The 24,290-nt window shown below is 41.3% G+C and overlaps 1 protein-coding gene across 7 annotated transcripts in view; it reads right to left on the minus strand.

The window, feature by feature from the left end:
- TRIM9 (tripartite motif containing 9) overlaps positions 1 to 24,290 on the minus strand; it is a 105,237-nt gene that overhangs the window by 48,405 nt on the left and 32,542 nt on the right. For all 7 annotated transcript variants that reach the window (XM_047767312.1, XM_047767316.1, XM_047767313.1 and 4 more), the window contains exon 2: positions 1,705 to 1,800. In XM_047767312.1, the coding sequence (XP_047623268.1) occupies positions 1,705 to 1,800 (96 nt within the window). The remainder of the gene's footprint in view (positions 1 to 1,704; positions 1,801 to 24,290) is intronic.

The following is a 24,290-nucleotide window of genomic DNA, read 5'->3' on the forward strand; positions in this document are numbered from 1 at the left end:
CACAGCAATGTGGGATCTGAGCTGCATCTGTGATCTACACCACAGCTCACAGCAATGCCATCTCCTTAACCCACTGAACAGGGCCAGGGATCAAACCTGAGTCCTCCTGGATACTAGTTGGATTCGTTACTGTTGAGCCACAATGGGAACTCCAAGTTTCCCATGATGTTTAAATTGAATGCTGGATCTAGATTTTTTACTTGATTTAAATCTGTACATGCTATAGACATTTCTTTTAAGCAATTCTCTCACTAAATTATAAGCATTCATTAAAGGCAATCCTTTCAATAAATTAAATATGTAATTTTGATTCTCAAACCATAATCTGAAAAACAATTGTAATTTACAGCAAATGAAAGCTGAACACACCTCACATACCTCATAATAGCATTGAAAAAATAGCACTCAGCTGAGTAAAATTTGGGGCACTTGAAAGGAAGGAAGAGCTTAGACTCTCAAATTTTAATTTATTCCCAAAGTCATCAAGAAGTGTTTCTCTTAATATAACGATCTATGGATAGGTATTAGGTCACTGTTTTCAAATGCAAGGTCTTGTTTTAAGGTGTGTTTTTGTAATTGCTTGAGCAATGACTTCTACAAATGTTAAGTTTTGGTTTTCATGACAATTGCTTTTGAGCTCTCACAGAAGCCCCCTGGAAAAGAGCACTGAAGAGGTCTCTCTGTCCCAAGCAGGGTAATACTGGGAGGAAGGGGACTCTGATTTAGAGCAGAGAGAAAGCTCTGCTCTGATGAAGAGTCGCAGTGCAGAGGCAAGCCTGGGCCTGCACATTTTATGCCAGCAAAAGCAAAGAAGAGACCAATTGATAAACTCTATTGCTTTGGAGAACAAGCAAGCGTACAACTGTGAGGTTGTTAGGGAATCAAAAGTTTTAATACAGGCCCGAATGCCAAAAAAGGGCAAAGAAATCAGTGTCAGATGCTTTGGAAGGCTGGCTTACATTTAAAAAGCCATTTCTGCTTTGACATGGGTTAAATATTAACTCAGAAAGTCAACTGACTGGAGGCTAGAGCTAAGGCGAGGCAAACCTCAAAGCATAAGAACAGTGAACAGTGCAGAAGATCATTATTTTAACATTTAATGCAACTTATGGCTTCTCCTCTTCAGCTACAATTCCATAAATTCTCAAATGCTGGCTGATCTGTTGGTTATTGTGTCCAGATAAAGCAACCTGAAATTACAGTCGACAGGGGATCATAGTTGAAAAATTTAAGTATCTAAATGGAGGAAAAGCATTATTATGGGATGGGAAGATAGGAAGGAAGGAAGAAAAAAAATGTGATCTGTTTGTTATCATCAGATAAGATATAATTGATGCCAGGAGTTTTGGGAACCTACAGAGTTTAAAAACTCACCAATAATGACTGAATTCACAAAGAAATGGGCCTCTTTCTAAATGCACAGCAGTAGAGAATTAGGAGCTCAGTGTGGAATTTAGGAACCACCTGGAAAATGTCCCTGGCTTTTTGGGAAACTGTAACCATCTCAAGAAGGGGTATATACGGAGTTGGTCTGTATGTGTATTTGTGTATATTAGAAGAGAGAGAGCAGAAAAAAAATACATAGGAAATCTCCCACAAAACTTAAAAATAAAAGAGAAGACACAGACAACCCCCATGCCCCCCCAGTACCCAGTTCCATCTTAACCTGAAGGGCCTGCTTTCTGCCTCAGGTGCAGCCCATACCTGGATCTGCTGGACCATGTTGCGCAGCTGCACCAGAAATTCCTTGGCTTCCTTGGCCCTGTCCGACAGCCCATTCAGCGCCTGGGAGAGCTGGCTCTGCAGAGACAGAAGGAAACCGTGGGGCAATTGTTGCAGGAAGCAGCAATAGGCCTCTCAAGGTGGTTTTCGCCCAAGACCCAAGAGCCCTCACCCTCCTTGACTCCTCTTGTCTGAGCTGGGCCACTTAGCCAACATCTGAGGATTCTGCTAATAATGACCCCCAGATCCCTTCCACAGACTTCTGAGCAGTGTCTCCCCTGAGGCAATGAAAACTTCTGGCTGTTACAGTCAAAGGCCCTTCCCAGTGGATATCTGCCTGAAAGTTCCTCATCTCATTAATTACTTAATTGATTCAGCAATAGTTTTATTTAATTTTAAAATTTAAAAAGTCAGATGATCTGATACTTACCAACATTATTTAGCCCAAAGTGCTAAATAATGCACTGGGCTGATCTGGGATTGGGGCAGAAAGAATGAAGAGAGTAAAGGACAGGATGATGGAAGGAAGGGTGAGAGCACAGATGACAGATGATGCTCTTGGGCCATTTAAATGTAATGACCAATACAAAGGGCAGATGATGTCCTCCTCATCAATGTCATCTTCCTTCTGCCAAGTATAGCCCTGTTGCTCTCCGCTCTAGCCTCCTAAAACAAGGCATACTCTCTTTCTGACTTTCCACTCTGCCTCATCCACATGGGGATGCAATTCTGCATGGGGACCCAGGTGTCCAGGTAAGTAAGAGTTTTCCCAGCCTCCCTGGCTGCTGGGGGACAGCTCATGGGACACTAAGTAGAAGTTAGTGGGGGGGCTGGAGGGGTCTGAGAAAGCTTCTGCACTTCTGCTAACCTGGGACCAGTGTGACTGGTGTAGACTCCTCCCTTTTTTTCCTGACTTTATGGCAGATGTCTTGTTACTCTTATGAAGAGAAGGTCAACATGGTAAGAAAGGAGGGGTTAAAAGTGCCTTTCCAATGGCATATTTGAGCATTTGAATTAGCACTTGAAGTCTTCTGCCACTAGGCCTCTTGTTAAGTGGGGAAAGTTACCTCCTAGTTAAATCTCAGTACTGGGGTTTTTCATTATTTGCAGCCATTGACACTACTATATAACAAAATTACTTCTCCTAGCAGCCTGGGAAAGATCTCTCCTGTAAATTACAAAGACAAACTCCCTTTCCCAATACATCTTTGGAATATGAAGCCCATTCTCCTCCTTGTCAACCATATGCATCATCCACTCTGCTTCAGTAAAAGGAGAGAATCTTAAAATTGTATCTTTTAGTCCTATGGATGTTTTTCACTTATACCTGCATTATTATATATGAAGCCAGGCACTGATTCTCTTTCAAAACGTGCGTGCCACATGCTAGGTGGAAGCACTGTGGGATGGCAGAAAGAGCACAGGCTTTGGAAGGGTTCAAATTCTGGCTCTGTACCTTTCTAAGCATGACCTTGAGAAAGTGACCTCTAGAGTGACGTTTTTACTCCAATACAAAAAATGGGAATAATAATACTTTGTAGTTAGAGTATTGTGGGGGTTTAATGCATTCATCACTGTGAAAGCTCCTGCTGGTAAATTACATTGGCTAGGGGAACTATTCTGAATTCATAAATGTTGCCAGTTCCTGGCTGTTCATATCTTACATGTAGTTTTACCTCATGCATAAATGAAAAGAATCCTATTCTTGGGTGCTATGGGCACTGCTTGAGATACTGTGTGTAAAGCCCAGAACCCTGCTGGCACATGGTGTGTGCTTAATAAATGTCATATGTGCCGGCTGGTATTAACTCTTACTCAGCTCTTCCTTCCTGCCCACAAACACCTGTGGACCGACTGGCAACTGGAGTGGGATTCGCAGGTAGATTCCTGGCAGGAATTCCAGGATGGAGGATGCCCTTCATCACTTGTGCTTTGATCAAGGTCCTCGGACTCTAGGAGGCTAGACCAAAGCAGTCAAGGATAAAAAGTACAAAGTGAGCCTACAATTGCTGAAAGAGATACTTAGTTACATATCATTGGGTCCCAGCTGCACTATAATTTAGGGTAAAAGTTTTCTCCTCAAGAATTTTTTCAGGGGAGTTTCCGTTGTGGCTCAGCAGGTTACCAACCTGACTAATATCCATAAGGATGTGGGTTCAATCCCTGGCCTCACTTGGTGGGTTAAGGATCTGGCATTGCCTTGAGCTGTGGTGTAGGTTGCAGATGCGGCTGGGATATGGCATTGCTGTGGCTGTGGTGTTGGGTGATAGCTGCTGCTCCAATTTGACCCCTAGCCTGGGAACTTCCATATGCCTCAGGTGTGGCCCCCAAAAGCAAAATAAAAAATAAAAGGAAAAAAAAAAAGAAAATTTTCAGGAGCCTAGGGGATGAAGGAAGGAAAGAGAGCCTCATTTGGGAGAGCAGACAATAGAATGAGAGGCGTGTTTTAAAGGAGAAATTTTGTTACTGTGGCTTAAGAACTCATATTCCCTCTTTTTCTGAATGAGTCTGAGTTTGCTGGGCTACCACAGTTTTCTGCCTCCTGTTATTGTAACTTAGGCTTTAGTAATCACATTTGGAGGTTTGAATAGAGAAGCTAAATTCCTTCGGCTATGCAGAACTGGAGCTGCCTAATTTCTTGTAGTCCAACCTTGCAATTCAGTGTGTCTGAATAATGCAAGTTAGACCTGATGCCCAATAAGAATTGTTGAGCAGGCACTGCTATATATGCAGAAAAAATTATACTCTAGTGGACAAGGAATGCTGGCCTCACCCACTCCCTGGATTTTGTATGGCAGAGCAGAGGGTAAACTGCAAAACTCAATTTATTTGCAGATTTTCTCCCTTTGTATCTATGTTAAGGCTGTCTACCTGGCTAGTGATTGTTTTTGGTATTTGAGAAACAATTGCATTATAAGATAAAGATCTAGAAGTCTTTCTCTTAAGCTTTGCCACCTTGTAGAAACTGAGCAGGAGACAATGAAAAATCCTGGAAACATTATCGCTAGAAAATGCTCTTCTTGTAAGGATTTATATGTTCATTGCTTTTATAGGACACTCTTTTGATCACATTTATAAGCCACATCTAATGTAGAACATTATTATTGATTGATTTTGTTTCCCAGAAGCATTTAAACTCCTGCTCTAGGCTAACAGTGATGTTCTATATTCAGGACCACAGGGCAGCCCTGTAAATTTACATGAGAACACCCCCCAAAAATGTAAATATTTAGTGTTTTTTCATTACAGCATCTTTGGCTGCACATGTAGTTGTTAAAAGCTGTTTATAATGCCTAAGCAATGACATTCAGATTTCTTGTTTGTTTTTGTTTTTGCTTTTTAGGGCCACTCTCAGCATATGGAGGCTCCCAGGCTAGGGGTCTAATTGGAGCTACAGTTGCCGGCCTACGCCAGAGCCACAGCAATGCCAGATCTGAGCCACATCTGTGACCTACACCACAGCTCACAGCAATGCCAGATCCTTAACCCACTGAGTGAGGCCAGGGATCGAACCCGCAACCTCATGGTTCCTAGTCGGATTCGTTTCCACTGTGCCACGACGGGAACTCCTAGATTTCTTCAATACTTGTCTTCCAATTTACTGAAAAGGTGTCATGATCAGAATGGGAGTGGGAAAATGACATAGCCAAAGATACACTGACAAATTTCCTGTCAAGAGCTCAGAGCATGCTCGGAATAACCAGGATCCCCCAAAAAGACAGCAAATAGTTCGGAGCTTGAAGGAGAGAAACAAAGGACTCCACCTCCTCCCTTCCTTCCCTCCTGCTGTCCCTGCTCCTGCTTCTACCCTGACTGGCTCCTCTAGCCTCCCAAAGGATTGTATGTTATGAGATTGGAGCTCTACCTGGGAGTTCCGGTAGAGGATGTTCCAGAACCACTATTATTTAGGCTCAGCAAACGGGTAATGAATTCAGGGCATCCACCCAGCCGCCCAGCTTTCTCAGGCAGAAAGCTGCATCTTCTTTCCTTTCTCTGCCCTGAATATTATTCATCTGTCATTTCCCCCGTCAATTTACTACGAATATTGGATGGAGCCAAATTGGGACAAATGAAAGGAAGCTTCCTGGCTGTTTGAGATTTGAAGTTACAAGCACGAGATGAGTCAAAAAGGGCCAACCAAAGAATTGGTACAAAATAGATGAGGCAGCAAACACGCAAAGGCAGCTTGATGGCCCCCAAAATGAGCTTGCCGCCTACCTGGGCAGCTCCTACACAGTGCACCCCACTCAGGACTGTAGCCCACACCACCTCTTTCCCAGGTACCAAGGTCAACACAAAACATAGGAAAAGTGAATGCAATTCTGAAGGGAAGCTCCCCTTCCCCCACTGCCCCCTCAGGAGAATAACAATTTTTCTTGAAGTACTGATTTTTGAGTCTCATGACATTATTGACCACCATATAATTAAAAATTGAAAATAAGAAATTCAAATGGTTACAATCTACTGGTCATTGCTTAAGAGCCAGGGACTCTGATGGGTGTTTTTAATAGGTGTCCTTTTTAACCGCAGCTCATGGCGACGCTGGATCCCTAACCCACTGAGCAAGGGCAGGGACTGAATCTGCAACCTCATGGTTCCTAGTCGGATTCCTTAACCACTGCGCCACGACGGGAACTCCATACTGCCCATTTTTTAATTGGGTTGTTTGTTTTTTGGATGTTGAGTTGTATGAGCTATTTACATATTTTGGTTATTAACCCCTACTGGTCATATCATTTGCAAATATTTTCTCCCATTCAATAGGAATGTCTTTTCATTTTGTCGATGATTTCCTTTACTGTGAAAAAGCTCTTACGTTTAATTAGATCCCACTTTTTATTTTTGCTTTTATTTTCTTTGCTTTAGGAGACAGACCCCAAAAAATACTGCTATGATTTATGTCAAAGAGTCCTCTGCCTATGTTTTCCTCTAGGAATTTTATGGTTTCAAGTCTTACATGTAGGTCTTTAATCCATTTTGTGGTTATGTTTGTATATAGTGTGAGAGAATGTTCTAAGTTCATTCTTTTACATGTAGCTGTCCAGTTTCCCCCACACCACCTATTGAAGAGACTGTCTTTTCTCCAAGGAATATTTTTTGCAGTGGGCTTGGGTTTAAATCCCAGCTTTTTATTAACTGTGTGGCTAAGGACATTACCTAACCCCAATGCTACTATGATGCTCTGCCTAGGTTACCTTTCAAGGCTGATGCATCCTTCTTCCAGATGGGACTATCTGCTATTGATAAGTTATACTAGGAATTGCTCTTGGCCATAGGAAACTTCATTGCTCAAGGCTATGCCCCCTTCCAGGCTAGAGACTGGCTGGGACCACCCCCACCCCTGGCCTTGATTTGAGAATAGGGCTATCCCAGTTCTAGAACTCCTTGCAGGACTGACTGACTGAGGCCCCTGCAGATTACCTCCTCTGTCTGCTCAATCCCAGCCTTCTTACTTCCTTGTAGGTGGGTCTACTGAGAGCACTGAGAAACTAACCATCCTTCTGCAACTCTCTGAATCTATGTCCAGAAACTCCATCTAAAACCAATTTTCTAGGCTTCAGTTTCCTCATCTGCAACACGGGCATAATAACTCTCTGCATCACAGGACTGCAGTGAAGATTATATGAGGAGTTCCCATTGTGGCTCAGCAGGTTACAAACCTGACTAGTATTTATAAGGATGCGGGTTTAATCTCTGGCCTTGCTCAGTGAGTTAAGGGTCCAACATTGCTGTGGCTGTGGTGTAGGCCTGCAGCTATAGTTCCTATTCAACCCCTAGCCTGGGAACTTCCATGTGCTGCCAGTGAGGCCCTAAAAGGAAAAAAAAAAAAAAAAAAAGAAAAAAAAAGAGAGAGAGAGAGAGAAAAGAAAAAAGAAAAAAAGAAAAAAATACGAAATTATCTATCTACTATGTAAAGTTTTTCTATCCAATGCCTGGCATACTGTAAGCATTTAATAAGTAGTATTACTTTTACTATAAGAATTATAGTAAAAAATATATATGTAAATCATCCAAACACTTTGTCATACCACATGTCCCAATCTGGGGTTTGGTCAATGACAATTATCCAGATAGTGGAGAACATTGATGTATTCGCAGTTTTTTTGTTCCCTCCCCCTCTCTGCCACAGGACTTGGAGGACCTCTTGTTGATGGAGCCTGTGTCCTTGCCCTGTTGTCATCCTTGGCCATGTGATTTGTTTTAGCCTAAAGAGGCATTGTGATGTTCTGCCAGCTCTTTTGCTCTTCCTCTTTGTCACACAGATCCAGGAATGTATTGATAAACTGGCTCTCAAAAACCAAAAACAACAAACAGATTTTGATTTGTAATGTTTACCAATTTCCATGGTGTAAATACATAGTTGATTTTGTGTCACCAACATGGCATCAGTGAACAGAGTTGGGGAGAGACGTGCACCATCAACTCTTTTGAGCCAGGATAGCATGCCACAGGGTGTCTCCCACACAGTGGCTATGGGCCTCAGAAAGAAGACATGGAAATGGAACTTCAGACTACTTCCAGTGATATAATATGAGCAAGAAATAAGCCTTTGGTTTATAAGCCACTGAAATTTCAAGGGTTGTTTTTCACTGCAACAAAACTGACTAATACAGATAGCGATGATCATTTTCCCTTCATGATTTATTACCCTAATTAATATTCATGGAGTTTCATCATGAACCAGGCACAGTGATTCATTCCAGGAAAACAATAATAAAGTAGACACAATCCCATCCTACAAAGAACCATCAGTGCATTAAAACTACCACCATTTCAAGCTTAATAACATCTATTTAAAAGTCCCTTCCCATAGGCTCTCTTTTGCAGCAGCAGAAGACCAGAATATTCTAACAACTAGAAACAGAAATGTATCTTCTCTACCTCTTAGGGAAAATGAAAAGTAATCTGCTTTTCTAGTAAAACATAGCCAGTTCTGGCCAGAGTTTGAATTCTAGAGATATTCTGCACAGCCTTTATCCACCAAACTTTAGATATTCTCTTAGTCAGAAAACTCTCAAATTGGACGTGCAGGTTTTTTCAGCAATGAAATAGAGGAGCCACTTTTTGCCTGAGAGGAGAGCAAAAAAAACCTGTTGCCTCACCCCAGTGTTCATAGTTTCTTAGGGGAAATTGATTTGCCACGTCTCCCTGGCTTTTGCTTAGAGTACTGGAAGCTGTGAAAGAATTCATGCAGCAACTGTTGTGACTGAAGGCATGAAACTTTAATAAAGCAGTAGGCACAGAGGCAGTATGGTCAATACCACTCTGCCCAAGGCTCTGTCAGAGAGCATGCCTTTCTATGGATATTCTAAACAATCATATGTGTGTCGTTAGGCAGTTACTAAGTATTAACAGCCAAGGATCAAACATATGCCTTCCTTGGGCTAAGCCTTTGTGTAAATATTGGATTTTACATCCCAGAGATGGACTGCAGGAGAGAACTCCTTTGTATGTATGTTGCCTTTTCTCTTAGGAGAATTCTAGGGCCCCAAACAGCAGGCTGAGTCCTGTGCCAGAAAGCTGTTTTCTCTACGGGTCCCCCAGGCTGCCTTCACATCCACTCTGATCTGTTGTATTCTTCCAGGTGGTAAAACATTCTGCTTTGTCTGCTCCTACCAGGGAACAGTTTAAAGACAAGCAAAACAGATTTAATATCAGCACATTTTCAGTTCTCTACAGTATTTTAAATGTCCCAGATAGAAATTCACAGTTCTACAACAAGGGCTTTTCACTAAATAGTTTAAAACATGCCCTTAGGAAAAAAAAATGTATATACATATATATGAAAAGGTAAGAAATCACTGAACAATTTTTCCATATAGAAATGCTTTGTGCTGGAGTTCCTGTCGTGGCGCAGTGGTTAACAAATCCGACTAGGAACCATGAGGTTGCGGGTTCGGTTCCTGCCCTTGCTCAGTGGGTTAATGATCCGGCGTTGCTGTAAGCTGTGGTGTAGGCCGGCGGCTATGGCTCCGATTCGACCCCTAGCCTGGGAACCTCCATATGCCGCGGGAACGGCCCAAGAAATGGCAAAAAGACAAAAAAAAAAAAACAAACAAACAAAAAAAGAAAGCTTTGTGCTTTTTCAGAGACTTGGGTATTAAGTGCCCCAAACAAGAATGACTTCTTACTCAACCCTTCCAATTTCCAGTGAGAAGAACTGGCAAGGGCAAGTCTTTTCATTTGTTTTAAGAAATACATTTTTCCCACCTATTTCAAAGGCAGAACATACTCATTTAAGAAAAATCAGAAAACAAAAAGATTGAGAAGAAAACTATCAGTCTCACCAGAGACACACTACCAAAAGCCTTGGTAATGAACCCTTGATGTTTATCCTTTGAAATTTTGTATACTTTTATACTTGAAATTTTGTATACTTATAGTTAAATATGTATGTCTCCATATAGTGTATATCAACAAAACCGAGTTCATGTCATATACCCACTGCAGTCTGGAAAACTGTCCTTTTCATTTAATATGCTATGAATATTTCTCCATTTGACTAAATACACTACCACATATCCAACTATATAATAGCTATATTAACACTTTGATAATGTTTACTATGTAGCAGGCACTGATTACAAAGCTTTATACATATTAACTCATTTTTTTCCCCAAAAATAAACCAGGACAAGTGGGTACTATTATTATTCATATTTTTTATAGGTGATAGAATGAAGGCAAGGGAGGTTAAGTGGTCCAAAGTCATAGAGGTGTTATGAAGCATAGCAGGTATTCAAGTCTAGGAAGTCTATGGCCAGAATCTACGCTATTCACTGGTAAACTGTAGGAAAGCCCTCTGTGTCGGTGCATCATAAGTTATTTAATTACTCTACAGTCAATGAGAGAGAGATGTGACTGTAGTAGAATGGCCAGGGAGAAGCCCCACTCCTGGCTCTGAGGTTAGCCATAAGCCAACGGATACAGGCAGCCTCTAGAAGATGAGAAAGGCAAGGAAACAGATTCTCCCCAGAGTACAGAAGGGCTCACCCTATGTGATGGACTTTTAACTTACAGAACTATAAGATAAAAAAAAAAATCCATGATAAGTCCTGAAAGTTTTGGTAATAGAAAATTAACCTGAGAAGGCAGTCAGTTTAAGAGCTGGATGCTTACTCCTTGGGCAAAAGCCAGATTTCTTCACCTTACATACTGTAAATCTATTTAGACTACGCATCTTCTGTTCTCCCTTTGACATTGGAGTAGCTTCCAATGGAAAGTAAAATGGCCACAAAGAATAAAAAGCATCTGACCCATTGAAATCTGTGGATACATTTCAAAGTTGAGTTAAGGAGTAAGAATTGGATATTCAGCTCTTCTCATACACATGTGAAGTATCTGAGGCATCTGACCTCCCAATAAACTAGAAGGCTAATCACCAAGAGTGAAGTTTCCTCAACAGGCTGGAGTCCACTACTGAATTTCAGCTATTTTAAAATAGGGACAGAGAATAAATTGTTGTTCTCTTCAGAAGAGGTGGCTATTGTTCATTTCAAAACCTAAACTGATGTGCGTTTTGGACACCAAAGCATTCCTATCCACTTAAACATGTTATGATCATCAGTTTATGGCTACCCTAAAATCTCAGCTTACTTCAACTTCTATTTATCCTAGAAAAGCTACATTTTCCAAAAGCATTGGGAGGCTGTTAATGTTAATCACAGTTATCAGAATTTCTTTTTTTTTTCTTTTTTTCTTTTTTTTGGCATCTGGATGTTCCTGGGCCAGGGATTGAACCTGAGTCAAGCAGAGACCTGAACTACTGCAGTGACAATGCTGGATCCTTAACCCACTGCACTACCAGAGAACTTCACAGTATTCGAATTTAAACTCTGATCTCAGGAGCCTACTATAATATTGAGGCAGACATGAGCACGGTGTCTTCAAAAAGCTTCTTTAGAAAAAAAGACACACAAGGAAAGACCACTACACACCCACTAGACTGACAACATGGAGTGCTGGTGGCGATGAAGAGCTTCACACATTCTAGTGAGAGTTAAAATGGCAAGACCCCTTGGGAAAACTGATGTTTTCTAGGAAAGTTAAACATACAGCTACCCTACACAACAGTATATGTCCACAAAAGACTTAGATAAAATGTTCAGAGCAGGTTTACTTATAATAGTCCCAAGATGGAAAATGCCCAAATGTCTATCAAAGGTAAAATAGATAATTCAGTATACTCATACAATAGAATACTGCCTAGGAAAGAATATGTTCACATTAATAATATTTGCAAAACATAAATGAATTTTAAAACATGTTGAGCAAAAGGACTGGGACCCAAAAAATATATATTGTATTTATGTAAAGTTCAAGAACAGGCAGAACTAATCCATGATGATGGAAGTCAGGAAAATGGTGACCTTGGTAGGTGGGGAGATTAGAAAGTGTTATGCAAAATTCTCTGTCATAGGGATACGTTCTATATAATGAACTGGGTGGTAATTACATACATATAAAATGTAAAAGTTCGTGTGTGTGTGTGTGTGTGTGTGTATTCATCAGGCTGTAAAGGTAAGATGTGTATATTTTACTATAGATACTTTATGCTTTTTAAAAATGGACATTTTTGGAGTTCCTTGTGGCTCAGCAGGTTAAGGATCTGGTGTCATTGCAGTGGTTTGGGTTGCTGCTGGGGGGGGGGGTTCAATCCTTGGCCTCAGAATTTCCACATGCTGCCACTGTGGCCAAAACAAAATGGACATTTTTTCCCCAAGGATAAATACTCCTAGTATATAATTAACCTTTGTTTACTAAAACCTCATGCTGTGGGGTAACTTTTATTTCTAAAAAAATTAGTATTTTTTTCTGATGACCTTCTTTTTTTCAACTGAATCTCTGATTTTAAATACTGTAACTACAAACGCCTCAATAATCTTCTAAGTGACTACTAGAAATATTTCACTCAATGTTTTCCTGTAATACTGGATATTGGGAGCTGTTGCTGCCTTGGACGAAGACTCATCCCTCATGCCCTTCCTCTGGCCATATTGTCACTTCTTTTCTGTTGCAGATACCCAGCAGCACCTGAAATCTGGTCACAGGGCGAACAAAACTCTGGTCTGCCTGCCCTCTCACAATGACATCATTGTTATTTAAAAGACATGTCTGGTTGAAGGTCCTTTAGAAGGAAACACATGCCTCCTCTAAAAAGTGGTAATTCCTCTTTGGGGCCATGGAGTAAGAAATGGGACAACTCCCACTACTTCTGTTGGTACTTCCACTCACCCCCAGAGATGCCCTGTTCTTTAGGAAGGCACAAATATCATAAGGCTAGAAGTACATGTGTCTTTTCTGGTCAACTCTTGATGCCGTAAGTTTCTAGGAAGGACTTATGTGTAGACATGCTTGGCCTGACTCTGAGTTTGAGATGCACGTCATCTTTTCATATTGATGATAAACTCACATATTCCTTCTCTGACAGTGTTAACATTTAACTTATAAAGCCTAAATATAAGGAAATTAAATTATCCTTAATCGTAACTCTCCTTGTCACTACCATGGCTTAAATTATTCCAAGAACAAACTAAAGCGCAATTCTGTTATTCTAATAACTGATCCTCATCATTGGCAAAAGAGAAACTCTTTGGGTTATGTTAAATAGTTTCTAAAACATACTCTGATTACCTCCCTCTCCTGTATTGAAAGGTTTGTTAGGATCCAGTATTTATAGGTCAATTTTCCATCCAAAGTAAAATTAATAGTGATCATCAATACTGTTCAGAAAAATGGAATTAAGCCATGTCTGATTTATTTTCCCCCTTTCCCCCTGCATCTGTGTCAGTCCATCTCCAGGCAAGTGAACTGCAGCTCCAGCCTAGTGAAATGGGAATGGTTTCCATAACAACAGATGTTTGCTCTGCTAGTTAGAATCTAAGATTTGCCTCCCACAGAAATAAATCTCGCCATGAGAATTGGTTGATTTTGTAAATGACTAAATAACTGTGCAATCATTTCCAAAGAAAAGCCCATCGAAAGCGTGCACGAGCAAGGGTAGGTTATGTGAGGTGACTGCAGAATCTGCTGCTGATGTCATACGCGCAGGGAAAGGCGTGCTGGGGCTGCAGCTTCTCCATCCTGCACCTGCCAAGTGTGGGCTGCAGAGCTGGGCCCTCCTGTGAATTTCAATGATGTTTTCATCCAAGGTAGAGGGAATAGATTTTTAGAGCACCTCACAGCAAGGGACAAATATTCACCCTCAAATGTCTTTCCTCTTATTTCCAGAAACTATGAGTTCCTTGAAAAGATGAGATTCCTTGAGCTGTTCTTAAGTACGATATGAATTTAGTTGTTTATTATCTGTTTCTCTGTTAAAATTAGGTGCTCCTATTGTATAAGAATACTCTCTTCTTCTTACCATCATTTCCCCTTCTTAGTAATCTGTCTTATTTTATCAATTAAAAAGCATAATTAAAATATATTATTCATTCTGTATATTAAAAATATAGAGAAGTCCCCTGTGGCACAGCAGGTTAAAGATATGGCATTGCTGCAGCTGGGGTGTAGGTTGCAGCTGTGGCTCGGGTTTCATCCCTGGCCCAGGAACTTCCACATGCCACAGGTGTGGCCAAAAAAACATTAAAAAAAAATAAAAATATATAGAAACATAAGGTTTTCAATTTTCATTTCAAAACCTAACATGACATTAGTATTTCAAATATTCTATAAACATATTTTCCTAATAACATCTATACAAATCATAATGGTTAATTCTGATTTGTAAGAAAAAAAATTGCTACAAGCTAGGCAGTATGTACTAGGTGAATTCTACTGGTTCCATTCCTAAATCCATGAAGCTACCTTTCCTTGTGGACAGTGAGACTCACTGCTGGAGTGGGAAGCATTGTGAGGTCATGTCCTCAGCAGAGATCTGAGGAGGGAATGAGTACGCAGCTTTGAATAAGGATGCAGCTTATTCAAGACTGTGAAGAGACCCTCTGCAAAGTGTGAATGTGGTAGCTAAGTCATCTCCCCCCCACCCCGCCAAGTCTGTGATGCCTTGTGCTAGGTGAGCTGGTTTTCAAATGCAATTGCAAGTATTCCGCAATAATTCCTCAGGATCCTGCCTGTGACCTCCCACCCCCCCAGCAGAGGATAATTTCCCAAATCTGGGAAAGCCTGCCTCTCCATGTTGTGCACCTTCCTTGTCCCCTCAGCCTGTCCTCTGATGACCAACTCTTCTCCTTTCTCCTCTCAAAGCTTAGGAAGGATCTGATAGCAGTCACTTAAGAATGATCGGCCAAGTACCCCACTATCCTTTCACTGACATTCATTCACGTTAAAATGTTATCTAAACCAAAGATTTCCCTCTTAAATCTTTTATTTCTAGTTGTCAGATGAAAGATTTTGTAGTTAAGGGAACTTTTAATAATACTGGGAAAAGTGGGAAGAATTTTGTTGAGGAAAGGGGACCTTGATATTACATTAGTTTTACAAGTTCGCTGGCCAAAAATTTGTAATGATCTTTTTAGGATAAAGTTTCTCTGCTCCCATCCCTCCCACTGGGCATCCTCCTCCTTGGGTAAGAGAATCCCTTGAAGACCTTTGGAAGCCTAGTCCTACTGGCAGGTGGGGGTGGAGGAACTAGTGTCATCATGAGACTTTACCAGGAATTGAGCCTAGCATGCTCTGGTGTAGACCTGCCTGCTGCTCCTTCTTCCAGACCTGTCCTCAGCCTCTCTGGATGAACACAGGGCTGGCCTCCTCTGCCACTTCTAATATATGTACATATCACACACACATTCCTGGAATAAAACATTAAGCTCACAGTTAATAATGTTAATGGCATCCAGCTTGCTTATATGAGGTCCTAAAATGCATATATTACATCTCCTATGGTTTTTCCACCCCTGAATTTCTAACTAAGAAGGTTGTTACTAGAGTGAATCAGTTTTACAGCAACTGTCCTCCCTAATGTCTTCTACCTAGAATATCATCTTCTGCCCATTTCCAGTTGCCATATTCAAAATGACAGAACTCAGGTATGCTAATGGATAAATTGATTAGAGTTAAGTATGGAGAGAGAAGAGGGGGTTGGGGAAGGAAGAAACCAGAGTATGTAGAATACATGATCTCATGGGCAGAACACAGCAGAGACATCAAGCCAGGGGGAGGGGTATCCTAGAGGGGGAGGCAGGGGGAAGCAGAGGATGGCAGGAATGATGGAAAGAAAGGTAAAGAGATGTAGAGAGAGAAGATGAAGAACAGGCTAGACTCAAATACTAGACCATCTGAGGGTAGTGATGAAATGCCTGTTGACTCATGAGCATTCTTAACCAATTCCATCTATGCAGAGTGGACTCGACAGGAGCTTACCCTGAGGGATGAGAGGGTAGCAATGTCACTGAAGTTTTATATGAAATTTGGGCAAGAAAACAAATGCCAGGATTTATAACTTAGAGAACATTTATCTGTTTTTATAGGATGTGCAGAACGAACAGAACTAGTCAGCTCACTAATTATATGACTGCTCTTCACTTCTATGCAGAATGAAACTGAGAAGTGGTGGTGGCTTTGAAATGTGTCAAGGAAGGTAGAACTACATTCTCCAGAGTTCCCTTTCCTGGACATCTCATTAGGGTGGGCCATAAGAGAGATATGAGGGAGATTTGGAGGATGAAAGGGAATTATCAGTCATTTTGTAACATACACACTGTCACTTATCTGCTGGTTCAACTGGTTCCACCTATTTGTTATAATAAAATTCACCAGAACCATCTTATCAGAACCATTCACTGTCCTCTTCCTCTTGAATATCTAAATTACTAGTTCAGACCTGTCACTTCTAATGAAGGTGTTCGAGCTAAGGCAAGTAATGCCACAACAATGACAATAACATGTCATCCATTCTGATGGAGATTAATTACGTTTTAGAAACAGAGGACAGTTTAGTGATTGACAGGAGTTAGGAATGAGGTTGGAGATAGGGCTTGGAGCAGACAGTGGGGTGGGGATAGTGAGAGAGAAGGTGTGGCTTTAAAAGGGCCTCAGGAGGGATAACTTGCAGGGTTGAATATATTGATCATCTTGAGTATGGTAAGTCTATACAAACTTACACCAGTGCTGAAATTATATAGAACTCACACACACACACACACACACAAGTAAAATTGGGAAATCTGAATAAAATTGATGGATTGTATCAAATTTAGTATCCTGTTACATTGTGATATTGTACTACAGTTTTGCAAAATTACCACTGGGAAAATGGAAAGTGTAGCAGGGATTTCTCAATATTACTTCTTACAACTGGGTATGAATCTACAATTATCTCAATTTTAAAAGAAGAAAGAAAGAGAATCTCAAGTGTGAAAAACCTGGAAAATATTCTTGGTCTTCTATTCTGTGATAGAAATTAAAAATTTTTCCACTATCTCAGAAAAAACAAACAAACAAATAAACAAAAAAACCCAAGGTGATTCTCATTAATAAAATTACTTTTAAAGCCAAGGGGGAGAAAATTTAAGCTTTGGAACCAGACTGCCTGATTGAAACCTGGCTCTCCCACTAACTATTGGTGAAACTTTGGACAAATGAAAGACTTTGAGCCTTGGTTTCTTTCTTAGTAAAATGGGGCGATAATAGAACCCACATTATTGAGCTTTTGTGAGGATTAATTGGCTCAGTATATGTGCAATGTTTACAACAGAGCTGGTACTTCTTAGTGCCTAGCAAATCATTGGTTCTTATCATATGAACACTATGGTACCAGTAATATGAAGTCTGAAAAAGGGTGATAATAGCATAGGGATGTGTACATGTAATGTAAGACAATAATCAAATACAAGAAGGTGATAAATACAAATCCAGGACAGTCACCTCTGATAATGGGGAAGGGAAAGTCCCTGAGGAAGGACACACAGGGAGCATCATTTGTCTGCAGAGTGTGCTATTTCTCAAGTCCTGTAGCTCAAACATCACCTCTTCTGAGATGCTGTCCTTGACTGCTCCACCCCAGGTGACTGCCAGTCACATTCAGATAGCACCTTCATCTATAGCTGCCTTAGCACTCCTTCTCCCATAGCTGTGTCCCCACTGGTGCTCCCTATGGTGAGGACAGGTGCACTGGGCACTGACTGACCACTGAGGAATGAACAGAATGCTTAGGGAGCCATCCTGTAGGATGATGAAATCATAAGACTGATGTTACCAGCTGTGCTGCACGAACTAAGGAAGCAAGAGAATACAGTAAACACTCCGTAGCAAGTTTTTTTATTTGTAACTAATTAAAACATTCGCAGTGCATCTAACATGCAAGGCACTGGTCTAGGCTCTGCTATATAGCAACACAAGGGACGTATGATCAAGTATAGGAAAGATGTGCATATATGATCTGTGCCTGGTAAGAAAAATGGCCAAAGAAGGGTACCAACCAAATGCTATGGGTAAATCCTGAGAGATTTGAGTTTTTTTCCCAAGTGAGAAGAATGCAACACGTTTTAGAGAACAAGAACAATGCTTTTGATCGATGTATAGAATTTTTAACAATATTTTATATGAAAATATTTTCAATGGAAATACACAACTTTTAACAAAAATTTATATTTCGTTGTAATTTTTAAAAACACATAAAAGAACAATACATTTTGAATACTTATGTTCTTATATAATTTATTCTTTTAAAACAGTCCCCTTAATAAATCTTATAATTAATTGTACAATACCTGTTTCAGGTACTGAAAGGTAATATTTTCCTTTCTGATTAATAGCTTTTTTTTTTTCTTCTTACGGCTGCACTTTCAGCATATGGAAGTTCCCAGGCCAGGGGTTGAACCACAGGCACAGCAGATCCAAATCACATCTGTGACCTATGCCACAGCTTGTAGCCATGCTAGATCCTTAATGCACTGATCAAGGCCAGGGATTGAACTTGCATCCTCATGGACACTATATTGGTTCTTAACCCGCTGAGGCACAGTGGGAACTCCTCTGATTAATAACTAGCTCCAGATGCCATTTCCTAAATTTAACACACACAAGGCTCTGTCATTAATGTTAGAACAATGAATGTCCAGCTATACAAAAGTAAATTCCCCAACTGTTGTGCAGAGGTTTTTCAGGATTAAATGGATGTCTGGCAGCCAAGGGAAGAATCATCACATGGGCTTTGCCTTGGGAGTGTTTGACTGCATGTGATGTAAAGACTGGACTCTGTCCCTGAAGGCCTATCCCTAGCGTTCTCATTGCACAGATTTCACAGACTAGAGCCACATTCAATGTGACAATCTAGGAAGAGAGCCACGAGTGCTTTTCCCCAGTGAGAATGATAGCACAGCACTGAGCAAGTCTTCCCTCGTATTTTTCAAGAGCCCTTCTCAACAGAGCACTGTTAAGAAAGCTCACACATTTGTCTATCCATCAGATCCTTCCACTGAGTATGATCTTTGTGAAAATCATTGGTTACTTAGCAGGGACACAAAGACCAACATGATCCAGGCTCTGTCCTGGAGAAGCTGCTGATCCAGGGGCGAGGACAGGCATGCAAACTAAAATTAAAAAAAAAAAAGTGTTATGGTGCCACGAGAGGTGTGTGTCAGGCTACTGTGAACTTAACAGAAGGAAGTGCCTGGCTTTACTTTGAGGCAGATGTGGGTTAAGGGAGCTTCAGAGAGGAAGTGAGACTCAAGTTTTGTAGCATTCATTCCCAGAGAGCAAAGGCATGAAGGAATAATATGGCCAGGCTGGGTCAGGAACTGTGAACCCTTTAACATGGCTGCAGCAGGGCAGTAAGGAGACACAGCTCAGGGATTTCTTTTCTTTTCTTTTCTTTTTTTTTAGGGCCGCACCCAAGGCATATGAAAGTTCCCAGGCTAGGGGTCTAATCTGAGCTACAGCTGCCAGCCTACATAACAGCCACAGCAACACGGGATCCAAGCTGCATCTGTGACCTACACCACAGCTCACGGCAATGCCAGATCCTTAACCCACTGAGCAAGGCCAGGGATCGAACCCGGCAACCTCATGGTTACTAGTTGGATTCACTTCCACTGCGCCGCAATGGGAACCCCATGGTCCAGGGATTTCTTGATGCTTTCTCTGTTTCCCATATTAAGCAGAGCCATTACTGATCAAATTGTTGCTAGATTTCTTAAAAGTATAGGTATTATTCTTGCTTTCATTCTGCTGGCTTTCAGGAAAAGTCTGAACTCTTATCTCCTTAGTAGTACAATTTACCTTGAACTCAGTGATATGCAAGACAGGTCTGCTTTAATATTCATTATACAATCCTATTTACCCTGAAGTTTTAATTCTTTGTGTATGTCATCACTAAGATAGTGCTCCACTATTTCAAAAAGCACTATTTTGCATTGGTTGACTGTGACGTCGAATTTGGCACAATCAACAAAAGCAGAACCAAAGAAATGGGTTAGGTTGGATTCTAATCCGCGATTAAAAGTCATTTCAGCAGTTTTATCATTTGCATTGATCTAGTTTAGTGTAGGCACCATGAAGGGCTTTTCTTATTTTTTTCATCAAGATTGAAGAGATTATACTGGGTCTCACTGTGACCTAGAGTTAGAAGATGTATGTGCAGGGGAGAGCTGCCCTTCCTAATTCTCCCAGACACAATTATTACCTACTGCCACCACTGGTCAGAGCAACCTGGGAATGGCCTTGAGGAAGAGGTATCACACCTTTCTTTTTTCATTCACTCATTCAACACACACGCACACAGACACAGACAAACAGATAGACACACACACCCAGTAAGCACTCACCCTGGGGAAGACACTGCTCTGTAGAACACATATTCTGCTGAGAGGCAAAAGAACAAAGACATACCTATGTCTATATCTAATATATGGCTTTATGCAGATCTCTATCTCTTTCCATCCATCCATCCATCCATCCATCCATTCACCCTTCCCTCTATCTATGATGTCAGGTAGTGGCAACTAGAGGAAGGTAAGGGGAAAGAAAGGGAGAGAGAGAAAGAAAGGGAGTGTGTGTGTAGGCATGGCAAGTAGTGAGAGGTCACAGGGAGGGCCTTTCTGGGAAGGTAACTTTTAACCAGAGTCCTAAATAAAGCAAGGAAGCAAATCATATGACTACCTGGGAGAAAACCAGTCCAGGCAAAGGGAATGAGCTTAGTATGTGTGAAAAGTAGTAAAAAGCAGTAACAAGATGTGGCTAGAGAAGGGTAAGGGTGGCCCAGACAAATAGAAAAAGGGTTCATAGTGAAAGGCTAGGTTATATAAGGCTTTGTAGGCAATGACTTTTTGGAAGTAACTGATGGAAGGCCATTGGATAAATTGATATTACCTGACTTACCAGTTACATAAAGTAGCTATAATAGGGAGATCCCATTGTGGCTCAGCAGTTATGAACCTGACTAGTATCCATGAGGATGGGGTTCAATCACTGGCATCGCTCAGTGGGTCAGGGATCCAACGTTTCTGTTAGCTGTGGTGTAGGTTGCAGACTTGCTCAGATCCTGTGTTGCTATGGCTATGACCTTAGCCTGGGAACTTTCATATGCTGCAGATGTGGCCCTTAAAGAAAAAAATTGGTTATTATAACCTTATAACCACAGGAACCCCCCCCCTCCCAGGAAGTGGTATTTTCTAAAGATGGCCATATCCAGGTATTTATCTCTCCCTAGATGTGCTTCTAACGATTTGACCCACCAAGAGAAGCAGTCTATGTTCTTTTTTCTGAAGCTGGGGAGGGGCTTGGGATTGTTCTGGTCAATGGAATATGACAGAAGTGGTCCTACATGCCTTCTAAGGCCAGGTCCTAAAGAGGATACTGCTTTCTTCTGTTTGGTTTCCAACCTCTCTCTATCCCTCCCTCCCTCCCTCTCTCCATGGACACTCACCATAGGAACCCACCTGCTAGGCTGTGAGGAAGCCCAGAGCACTTGGAGAAGCTGATGTAGGAAGAGCTGAGGCTTCCTGTGAACAGCCAGCACAACATGCCAGCCATAATGAGTGAGCCTCCTTGGAAATGGAGTCTCTCTTCCTGCACAAGCCTTCACAGGACTTTGGCCCCAGCTCACATCTGACTGCAACCTCATGAAAAACTCTGAGCCAGAATCACCAAGCCAAGCCTCTCCCCATCGCTACCCACAGTAACTGTGAGAGAGAAAGAATCATTTTTAGTCATGAGTGGTGTCAGCAAGTGCTAGATCCTGTGAGGCTTAGTAGGTCATGAAAAAGAACTTGGAGTTAATTCTAAGTATGATGGAAAATCACAGGAGATGTTTTTGTCTTTTTTTTTTTTTTGCTTTTTAGGGCCACACCTGCAGCATATGGAGGTTCCCAAGCTAGCAGTCGAATCAGAGCTACATCCTACACCACAGCCACAGCAACACCATACCTGAGCTGCGTCTGTGACCTACACCACAGCTCATGGCAATGCTGGATCCTTAATCCACTGAGCAAGGCCAGGGATCGAACCCGAGACCTCATGGTTCCTAGTCGGATTCGTTTCTGTTGCACCATGATGGGAATTCCCAGGAAAGTTTTTAGTAAGGAAATAACATGCTCTAATATACCAATTACAAAAAATATTTTTATAAGTAGATAACGACAGTCCCTAAACATTTTATTTATCTTTTGTTCTTCCTGTTATCTCTTTACCTCATCCTTCTGCCCTTGCTTTCTCTTTAATGCCCCTCTCTCCTGTTGCTCCTTTCCTTTCTCTGTTACTCTCATCTCCTCCCTCCTTGGCTTCCGCAGTGCCACTCATCAGAGCTGTGGTTTTCTGAGCCACCACTGTGGGGAAAAGACTGAAGAGGAATTTGGGGTGGGTAAGGCGAAGGCAGGCCAATCTTACCTAGCAGGCCTCTGCTACACAATGAGTTTGGGAGATGAACAATTTTACACAAAACACCCTGGAAGAGATGTATTCACATAACTTGCTAGTGTGGGTGTAATTAGCGGAGGAGTATAATGCAAATAGCTAAACTTGGACTATTAGTGAGATATAAATGTAGGCTCCCCGAAGAAAAGATGGAGCAAACAATCTACACTTAAGGTCTTTTTATATAACAGGCACAATGATCCAGCTACTAGATTCTATTAATACCTCATATGGCTTGTCATAAATTAATTCTCTCAACACATATTTTTCCAAAATCATTAATATAGTAGAGAAAGGTCCTTTAATGTTGTAGTGCAAACTACCAATGCCTTAACATTTGAGGAGACCCTTTAAAAATAACAAAAGAAGCCAAGGTCTGCTGGAATTCCTCTTCCCCAGGGAATTAAGTTTGATCATCAACAGCCTTCTCCCTTAGTATTTTGGCTATCCTTGTTATTAGTAACACTTAATTTGTGTTTAACCCCTATGGACTTGATTTTGAATGGGAAGGAGACAGAGATTCTTGTTGTCTGGAGCAGCACAAGCTGACATATCATCACTCTTTCACTAATACAAGCCCTTGATTTCAAAGTATAAGTTCTGATGTAGGCATAGAGGTTGCCAAGACTAGCTTAGCTTATACTCAGACTCTATTCTTCAGGCCTCATTTTTGACTGTAGATACAGACATCATTGGCTAAAAATCTCTAAGTGTTCAGAGTAAGGATTTGCAGATCATGTCACTTTATTGGTGCACCATATGGGGTTTCCATACCTCATTCCTGACAGTGATGGACGGAACTTGTCATTTTACTATTTTTATACTAAACAAACTCAGAATTGAAAAGAATCCTGAAAAATACCTAGCACAAAACACTCATTTCATATTTATGAAATGTTTTATTAATGATAATAAGATGAGTTTTTTTTGTTTTGTTTTGTTTTTTTTTCTTTTTAGGGCTGCACCCGTGGCATATGGAAGTTCCCTGGCTAGGAGTCAAATCAAAACTGCAGCTGCCAGCCTACGCCACAGTCACAGTAACGCCAGATCCAAGCACATCTGCAACCTATACCTACATCACAGTCTGTGACCTACACCACAGCTCATTGCAAGGCTGGATCTTTAGCCCACTGATTGAGGCCAGGGATTGAACCTGAACCCTCAGGAATACTAATTGGGTTTGTTACCACTGAGCCACAGTAGGAACTCCCTAGTTGAGCTCTTTTTAAAGGTATACTCACAGTATTTATCAGACTCTTAGGGGTCTCAAGATGAGTCAAGCTGTCAAACGCCCATTTCTTCCAAAGTCCTGGGAAAAATCTATTTATTTATTTATTCATTCATTCTTTTAAGGGCCGCAGCTGCAGCATATGGAAGTTCCCTGGGCTAGGAGTTGAATCAGAGCTGCTGCTGCTGGCTTACACCACAGCCACAGCAGCACCAGATCTGAGCACATCTGTGTCCTAATGCTGCAGCAATGCCAGATACTTAACCCACCGAGCAAGGCCACGGATTGAACCTGCATCCTCATGGATACTAGTTGGGTTCTTAACCTACTGAGCTACAACGGGAACTCCTCCCCAGTTCTTTCTTTTAAATAACTTAAGTCTTCATGGAGGTGTGGGTTGCTTATGTATGTGAAGTGAAGGCTTCATGGAGGTGGGGGTCGCTTATGTATGTGAAGTGATGCAGGGGACAGGGGAGGAGAGACTTCAATTCAAATGCAGAAAAGTTCATTCAACACTCAGTCTGTATTT

Source organism: Phacochoerus africanus, chromosome 2, assembly GCF_016906955.1.
Source record: "Phacochoerus africanus isolate WHEZ1 chromosome 2, ROS_Pafr_v1, whole genome shotgun sequence".
NCBI lineage: Eukaryota > Metazoa > Chordata > Mammalia > Artiodactyla > Suidae > Phacochoerus > Phacochoerus africanus.